Source organism: Carya illinoinensis, chromosome 1 (genome assembly GCF_018687715.1).
Source record: "Carya illinoinensis cultivar Pawnee chromosome 1, C.illinoinensisPawnee_v1, whole genome shotgun sequence".
Classification (NCBI taxonomy): Eukaryota; Viridiplantae; Streptophyta; class Magnoliopsida; order Fagales; family Juglandaceae; genus Carya; species Carya illinoinensis.
The window spans coordinates 647817-657162 of NC_056752.1; the positions used below are offsets into that span (position 1 = coordinate 647817).

The following is a 9346-nucleotide window of genomic DNA, read 5'->3' on the forward strand; positions in this document are numbered from 1 at the left end:
TATTTAAACTGTAGAGGCCAAAATCTATTCTTTGGGTATCGTGTATTTCGCTGATTCTTCTGATCAATTGTGACGAAATCCAAAAAGACGTGACACCACACGTGTTTCACGTCCACGGCTAGCAAACCCAATATGCTTTTATGGAGGCAACTGGTGAAGTGAAACTTCCTTTCTCAACATCATTCACGCTTTCTTGCACTCACGTGAATCAACGCAAGGAACTCGAGCCATAGAAAAAAAGACACTGATATATTATCCTTTCTAGTTTAATGCCAATGTCTGTCCTGCCCTACAGCAAGCTCCTAGGATCCTTCCGTGTCTCTTGTCTTTTATTGCACTCCTGTTTTAATGTATTCAACTTCAGCTCCATTGCATGCCTATAAAATTTATTCTGTGAATATAATGTTTAGATTCAGCGCAAATCTCGCCAAACCGAACTGAAGGGAGGGAGGGTGAGGAGGAAGAAGTGCTAGAAATTTGATTTGCAAATCAGGCCCATCTTGGAGATAACTTCCTCTCTTTGCAATTGCATGAGTGAGAATTCTACTTAGAATCCTCAGCTAATTGGGATATGTGTGAAAATAATCATGTGATGTACTGATCTTGTAAGCAATAGGGTCCTGTTGCCTGATGGGTCTTGTCTGTTTGAATGACTACGATCCTCTCCCTTTCATGGGGGTTACATGCCAAAATGTTGTTGCATGACGTTATAGGCATGTCAGGTTTGAGGACTATAATTTCCTTTATTTGTAGCATGAAATATCCATATTTTGTAACACTAAAAATAAATACTAGAACAGAGAAAGAACAGCATAAAAAAACCCTATTATATGGCATCTGATCTGGTGGGCAATTTTTGTCTGTTCCAAAGAAGCATTTTAAGCGCATGTTTCAAGTGCATGATCTGTGTGAAACAGCTAAATTATTCTATAATTTCCATCGATGTGAGTGGATCATATAATAATTAGCCAACCGAGACAAACAAATAATGTCCCTTTTTTTGGGGGGTTGGATGAGTGGGGGCTCTTTCTAAAACAATAGTAATATTTCTTCATGGGAAAAGGTTAAATGATAAGTTATGTTATATATAGTCATTTTTACGTATTTTTTGTGTACTCTACTAATGCAATCAGTCAAAATAGTTATTTTATATTAAAAAAATAATGCAATCAATCACATCATTAGAATGTACAAGAAATATGCAAAAGTAATTACACATAAAATTTTTGATATTTTTATAGACAGGTAAAAAGTAAATGAGGTGTTGGATTGACATTTTTAAGGAAGAAAAATAGAATCTGTCCAACACAAGATAAATAATGTCAATCATCATTATTGTTCGCATATGTTAAAAAACTTGCTTCATAATCATCTTACAACGCAGTAGTAACAAGAGAAAAAACCTTCAAAGAATCGAAGAAATAGTAGGAAGAAGGAAAAGACCCAAAAAAAAAAAAAAAAGAGAACCGTTTTAGTACTTTCAGCAAAAGTTCAAATCGTTGATTATTAGCTTGACTTCAAGTCCTTGTTACCCCAGTTTTTTTAGCATTATAGCTTCTGCCAAGACCTGCTTCAAACTCTGCAACAGGAATAATTGGTGGCACTGGCTGCAACTTCTGCTGTTTAATGTGTCCCAATATACATTTGTTCTGCTTCATAAGTTCGCAACATGTTTTCACGGATTCCTGTACCCAGCAATGCCAATCAATTATTGTTACAATTGTATGCTTCTGTTACCAACTCACACTTCATGATTCGAAAAAAAAAAAAAAATACATTTGTTGGAAACAAAATACAATGTCATCCACTTATCCATCGTTTTCATATATGAGTATCCTAAACTGCCGGCTCTTTCTTTCTTTTATCTTTATCATCAGGACCACTTTTAAGAGGCCAACAACTGCTTTGTGTCTGGTGTTCATACAAAAGAAAAACAGGATAAAACGACAGTAGTGCTTCTCAGGTAGCATAAATTAACATTCTTTGGGGATTCTAATGCCAATAAAGGCCTATTTTCATTTGTTGTACGTCTTTGTCAATTCGTAGAAGTTAGCTGGAAAATAAGTAGCTTGTAAATGCAGTTTGGAAAGACTATACACTTGAGCCATATCGGCAACCAGTATATTGATAAGTGCAAATTGCAGGGCGAGGCTTACTTTGCTTACTCTCTTGTGAAAGTAGCCCAACTCCCGGTGATCCACATTCTGATCTGTTGCGCATAACACAGCAGCCGCTGCTATTGCAGATGGGGGACAATCCAAGAAATCCATCACTGTTGAGATAATCTCTGTGAGCTATGATTGGAGAGAGAGAGAGAGAGAGAGAGAGAGAGAGAGAGAGAGAGAGAGAGAGAGAGAGAGAGAGAGAGAGAGAGAGAGAGAGAGAGAGAGAGAGAGAGAGTTTTCATTTGAGAATTACCCCGACACGTGCTAATAATAAGATCTGAGGCACGCGAGAATGCTTGACTGTAATCATTTAGTGGAGAGCCAAGACATGAAAGCTTAGAAATGAAATAGGGGACGAAATCAAAAGGCGTAGTCATGCGCAATCGCCACTTAAGATTGGCCATGACAAGGAGCTCCATCCGTTGAACTGTTTTCGGCTTGAACAAGAATTTGGGTTCCTTCACCTGCAGATCTAATAAAAGTGGCACGCTTGTTTCCTCCATTTTTGCTGCCAGAGCCAGGCAAGCAACGGACAATAGCTGCAGAGGCCATCCTCTACCACCTTGCTGCTGATAAAGTGTAAAAGGTCGATATATGGCTCAAACAAGGTTCTAGCTATAAATGAGTTTAAAAGATAAATGATATAATTTTATCAAGAGCCAGTACTCTAATTTTGAAGTTTCCTTGGAGTAAGAGAAATTACCGGCAAAGATTGAGAGGAGAGAAAACGATCCAGATAGTTTACAGAAAGATATGCCGTTTCAGGCCTGAACCGGTAGCAAGCATGCACCTGTAAAGATGCAAAAATAATTATAAAGGCCAGAAATCATGCAAAACCGAATATTAGATGCTTTTTGATTCTTGAAGAATAGATTACCTTCAACACCCAATTGACAGCGTCTTTTCTAGCACTGATAAGGCCAGAATCCCCACGAACATGAGGTAGCGATTCAAGTTCCCGCATTTGATCAATCTCAGAATCAAAGAGACTAATGATAAAGCTGTCGTCGTAAGACAGGAAATCCAAAGTTGCATGCTCAACGTCACGGTCACAGATCAAGTCCGCATTTGGGGACATCACTTCATCTGCTACCTCATTGCAGTATAAGTTGGGAGTTGAGTAGGCTGAGGACATGAACATTGTATCTGTGGGCGACAGTGAATTAGTAGAGACTGAGTATATCATCGTTTTCCGATCACTCTCTGTTTCACGGCTCGGTCAGGAATTTATGGAGTTGATTCTAATAGGGTGGCTAAGCCAAGCCCTGTCCGAAGATTTATTAATTATGAAGTGGGAGAGTGAGATGACACGGCAGCTTGGCTGATGAAAGTGAGCCCTACAGGATTTTGCATGAAGCTTCGTTGAAAGATGGCCAAAATTTGAGTAGGGCCAATTCTTGTATTGTATTTTCCCGGAATAAAGACTTTATTAAGCCCTGTTTTATATCATTAATTAATTAAATCCATATCTTAGCAACCCTCTGAGATACCTGACGTCCTTATTTCTTAATGATTCATTGTACCAATCTACGGGAAAACTTGGAAGCACAAAATCACTGTACTTTGAATGAGAGGAGTAATGTCCTTTGAGTTGGTAAGTACTCACGTAGCAAGCAAGCATTAATCGTCATTTAGCGGTCAACAACTCATGTGCATTCCCCTGACATATCTCTCTTGCTGTAAGTGGGGTACATACATAATTAGCATAACAACAAATTAGAAGAGGTTTGCTCACTTGACTGAATCATATGAGGATGCATATCCACCTAATTATGGATACCAAACTAAGCGTACCCTCCAAACAACTATTTGATACCATATCAAATTTTGGAACTTCTAACAGTACTTGAGCTCCTCCTTATTGGCATCAACATGATATTGAATTAGCGTCTGCCTTTTCAGACATGATTAACAGTGATCTTTTAATTTCATGTTTAGATTGTAAGTTGAGATGATATGAGTTAAAATATTGTTAGAATATTATTTTTTTAATATTATTTTTATTTTGAGATTTGAAAAAGTTAAATTTTTTATTATATTTTGTATAAAAATTTAGAAAAGTTATAATGATTAAATGAGATGAGAGATTTTTTTGTATCCAAACCTTCATTTAGAGTCATGACATTGTGAATAAAACTATCTTGGCATACACCCACTTAAACAAATTTGTGAGGTTTTCATCAACAACATTTAATCAAAATTTAACTAATTTTCCTCGTTATATTGCAGCTTGTTACCTTTTTTTTTTTTTTTTTTTTTTTTTTTAGGGGTCAAGAATAGTGGAATCTGATCAACCATATGTTGGGCTGTAAATGAACTTATTTGTTCAATACTCCGCTTGATACTTATCTGATTAAACTCGAATCGAATTCGACTCATAAAAAAAAAAAAAAAAAAACTTACTTGTAAAAGCAGATATCCGCTCATTAGTAAATGATATATATCTGACTAAACTCAATTGTACTCCAGTAAGACTCGTTAAGGCCCTCTCATATATGCTTGACTCAACTCATTAGCTTGACTCGATTAAAATTCATTAATATATTGATAAATATATACATATATATATATAAACACAATATTTTTTATAATTAAATATATAGTATATAACCTAATAACTTATACCTAGTCACTTGTGCCTATATAATATATATTGAATATACTTCATCACTATATTTTATAATTTGTACAATAGTAGTCAATAATATTTAATAATTTTATATACTAATACGTGGAAACTATATATGAAATATTGATATATTCTATAATATTAGATTAGTAATTTACTTAGGCATATAATATATTGGTATTATGGATAAAACATCAGCTAATTGAATATTAATAATTTATAAATTTTTTTACAATTTTTTAATTCAATAAAGGTTCTACTTATTAGTTATAAAATTCTATTAAATTTATATTTATATATTTTATTTATCTAATTTTTTAATTATTAAATTTTATTTAAAAAAATAAAAAATAAACAACTAACTCGAGCTTGGGTCGATGGAGTACAGCCCTAAGGTCCATATGAAGCCCAACTAGCGTGATTGATGGGCACTGTAGTACAAACTGCAGCCTCATTAAATCGGGTCAATGGTCGTCGCATATTGGAGATGGACATGAAGAAGCCCATATAAATTACGTTTTGAGTCAAAAAGAGATTGGTATTACTGTGAGGGAGCCGACATAACCAAAACAGGTATTTGAAATTTTAAATAATTACGATTGGACCCATAAAAAAGAGAGGTGAATTTGGACACGCCTTCTTGCCCACAATAATATCGATACTGACTGGCTAATCATTCTCAGTGGAGAGTGGATGATTGATGGAAATAATGGGTTTTTAAGGTCATGGAAGCACAACTCGTAATCTGGTATAAATTCATTGTGAGGGCCGTGGTGGCTGCCTTGGTGCTCTTTTACCCTCCAATAATATATTCATGGTTTCAAATACAACAGCCCAACTATTTTGTTTGGTAAAAGGACTTGATATTGGTGTATATGAAACAACCTAAATTCGTTACAATCCCACTTTCACCCTCACCCAAAGCCTTTGCTTAGGATTTGGTTGAATTTATACTCAATTTTGCAACAATTTTCTTTCAATGTATGGCATTGGAGAGTCATCAAGAAACTTATATATTTAAATAATATATTCAATTACTTAAATGGGTTGTGGGCTATAAAGATTAAAAAGATACTGAAAATCAAGGAGAGGCGTTGCCGGTGCTATACTTACATATAAAGAATAATGTTAAAGACTCTAATATCCGGTTGTCCTTTTTGCTTAGAGATAAAGATATATTCAATTCAATTCAATAATGAACAATCCCTTGCATAATGATGAGGTAAGCATCCATTACAGACCATAATATAATAGACCCTACTCCCACCGCTAAGTGCACAATACAGAAGAAACCAAAAGTAACCCCAACTCCAAACTTGGAAGGAACTGACAAAAACCAAAAGAAGATTTGATGAGAGAGAGAAGAAAGCCAGCAAGCTTGGGGGGGAAGAATCGATCAGGAATCTTACGTCTTTCAATCGCTCAATCACATCCCCAATTTTTGAGTGAGCATGCATCAAAACCTGCTCCAATTTAAAACTCAACTACTAACTACATGAGCATGAGCATTCAAATCTACAAAAACAAAAAAACATATTCATAAATAACTACAACGTGCCGTTTCTTGTCAGATCAATGGCCGATTACGACACTCGAATTGAATTTAGATCCCACACCCAGGCCAGGCCAGGCCCGGCCCGGCCCCACGCTGACTCCCCCTCCTCACATACGCACACGCACTCTCTGTCTCTCTCTGGTACAACTACAAGTCACCAGTCATACCTATGGACGCAACCCCGGCCAGGTGTTTTTGCAGATCTAACACGTCTCAACCAAAAATTAAAAATTTATGTTCCTCTTCTTCGATTACCTTTTATTTCGATCTCATTCATTTATATAATTATTAAATATGATTTAAAGCACTCCCAAGGCCCGACACTACCTCCATATATAGTTATATACCCCATTTAATTCCCTTTCCTTTTCATATATATATATATATAGATATATTCCAGCCACCTCATCACCTTAATTACCCTTTGTTTTTCTTCTCTCTGATCAACTCAATCATTAGAGACAATTTTAAGGTCCTCTTAATTAGTAATAATACTAGTATCAATACTCCTACTATATATATAATTATCTCTCAACCTATTTATTACACAATACACACCCATAAGAATCACGTCCCTTATCTTCACCCCGAGTACTTGTTTAGCCGTTCTTTGATTTCACCGCTCTCAACGCACCCAAACTTACACCAAACGCTCTCTTACCGACGCACTAACTAATACCCCGGCCAGAGCTTCCTACATATTTCATTCCGCGGAACATTAAAGGCACCGTCTTCGATCTGTTTCAACTTATATCATTGTAGTACGTACGTTCACGGAGCTTTGGCGCTATGGGGAATTGTCAGGCTGCAGAGGCGGCGACTGTGGTTATTCAACACCCCGGCAACAAGATCGAGAGAGTTTACTGGTCGCTTAGCGCTCATGAGGTCATGACTTCCAACCCCGGACACTACGTCGCGCTCCTGGTCACCTCCCCCACCGCCAAGTCCGACAACGGTACGCCTTTGAAGCAGCTCAAGCTTCTCCGACCGGACGACACCTTGCTCATCGGACACGTTTACCGTTTGATTAGCTTTGAAGGTAACTACGTACAAATTATAATATATGCAAAAAACAGTACTGAATCTAACTACCATTTTCAATATATAATATTTGTTCCACGAACACACATATCTCAGATGTGTTGAAGGAGTTTGCTGCGAAGAAGTGCGTGAAACTGGGCAAGTTGCTCGAGAGAGGAGGTTTTGGGGTTGAAACAATGAGGAAGGAGTCGGGTGGTTCGGATCCGAAATCGAAATTCGATAACTCCAGTTCTGCTAAGGTACACATTTCCAGTTACAACCCCTTAGTCCATTTCTTTTTTCCATTAAATTTTTGTTTTTTTCGGCCGTGGTGCTTGGATTATGAAGGACAGGAGAATCTTTACTTTTTAGCCTTTTACGTAGAAAAGGCATTGTTTATAATTATTTAGTCCACAAAAGTTAAATGATATTACAAGGAAAAATAATAGCAAAAAAGGCTTGATATTATTTGTGTGTTGGGAAGGAAATATGGATGATGATTTTCTCGATCATGGCTTCGTTCGGAAGAATCTCGTGGGTTCGTCTGAGATTTCCTTAAATAAAATCCTTATAATAAATACGCAAAACTGGGAAATTAAATTCTGCAGCTAGCGGATCTAGAAATTTATCATTAGTGTCCACCTACATACATAAAAGTTATGATGATGAAATAATTCTGATCACTTGAAGATATGTTAGTCATATATAAAAGATGTAAAAAGAGAAGAATCGAATAATAAAAGATATGTTAGTCATGTTAATTCATAAGTAATTCATGAGTCAATCACATCAATTTCGATGCATGCATGCATGGTTTGTTTAAAACGACGGTGGGAATTAGTACCTGCATGCGTTTATAAATCTGTTAATTAATTTCTCGCTACCTGTTCACTTCAAACCGCCCTTTTATCACTTTTGCCGAAAAGAAATTATCACGCGCAAGCTAGCTGCCATAGCTCTTCCCCACTTGGTCATGATCTTTTTGTTCTTTAGCATCTCTTTCATTGAATTGAATACTTTATTCTGTGGACTGTGCGTGCGTGGGCCATTGAACCGAAAAGTAGCTTGATCATATACAACAATATATGCTAATTCAAAGATAATGTTTATTATGCATATAGGTTATAAGCTGATAGGTAGCAAATTTCTATGCATATATAATTTAAGTAGTGATGCTTTTGGTTGACGACATCTTTTTTTTTTTTTTTTTTTATGGTGGGATGATGAATCCTCGATCGCACTTTTTCTGGAGTTTTTGAATTGGTTTCGAAAACTTTTTGCTAGTTTTTATTTTTATTTTTTAATGAATTGTGAGTCTCATTGGCGTAAAATAGCAAGGGTCATGTTTAATATCCGTGCCTGTCTCTCTCACACAGATGGAGCAGCAGGAGGTTCACCGCCTGGGAAGCAACGGTGGCAGTGACAGCAGTAGCATGAGAGGCGTGGGTAGGCTTTATGGTGGTGGGGGGCAGTGGAGGCCAGCCTTGCACAGCATCGCTGAGGTTGGAACTTGAACGCACTACCCATCCGTACTGGGGGTCCCCTCAGTTTCATTCCCTCTGGGCCTCTCCCACCGAATAAATCCAATTACCAACCCATCGATGATCTCTCTTTTTTCAGTACGGTTTATATATATATATATATATATATATCTAAGTTCCGTATCTTTGGTTCAAGACACTTGTTATCCCTTACCGGTAGGCCTAGCTTGCAGCTAGCTAGGATTTTGTGTAGCCCAGAAAGTGGACTCCTGGTCATGTAGTATTATTAATATATACTCGATCGATCCTATGCATGAAGATTAGCTTAATCCGGCCCTCGATCTGCTTAATTGTAATTAGCCATGGCTTATCTTTTGAATATCTTGCAACGGGCAGTTGAATCTTTTGAGTGAGAGTCGTATGGCAGAGAAATAGTACTTTATCACGTGCATGGTACTGTTATAAATGAGAAAAATGGGAACCTGACGTTTAATTG

At 36.8% G+C, this 9346-nt stretch overlaps 2 protein-coding genes across 3 annotated transcripts; one reads left to right on the forward strand and one right to left on the reverse strand.

Annotated features, from left to right (window-relative positions):
- Positions 1 to 1313: 1313 nt before the first annotated feature.
- Positions 1314 to 3491, reverse strand: LOC122301419 (cyclin-D4-1-like). Of its 2 annotated transcripts, none has more exons than XM_043112774.1 (5): positions 3043 to 3491; positions 2869 to 2955; positions 2419 to 2734; positions 2157 to 2272; positions 1314 to 1685 (listed from the first exon to the last, which is right to left on the reverse strand). In XM_043112774.1, exons 1-5 carry the CDS (start codon positions 3349 to 3351, stop codon positions 1518 to 1520), a joined length of 996 nt encoding a protein of 331 aa, XP_042968708.1. In that variant the 5' UTR covers positions 3352 to 3491; the 3' UTR covers positions 1314 to 1517. The 2 variants fall into 2 exon arrangements, with proteins under 2 accessions (XP_042968708.1, XP_042968716.1); XM_043112782.1 differs by having other exon boundaries at positions 2419 to 2731; positions 3043 to 3490.
- A 3361-nt stretch (positions 3492 to 6852) lies between these two features.
- LOC122304295 lies at positions 6853 to 9179 on the forward strand. Its single transcript, XM_043116479.1, has 3 exons — positions 6853 to 7388; positions 7487 to 7629; positions 8746 to 9179. Exons 1-3 carry the CDS (start codon positions 7139 to 7141, stop codon positions 8881 to 8883), a joined length of 531 nt encoding a protein of 176 aa, XP_042972413.1. The 5' UTR covers positions 6853 to 7138; the 3' UTR covers positions 8884 to 9179.
- Positions 9180 to 9346: the final 167 nt, after the last annotated feature.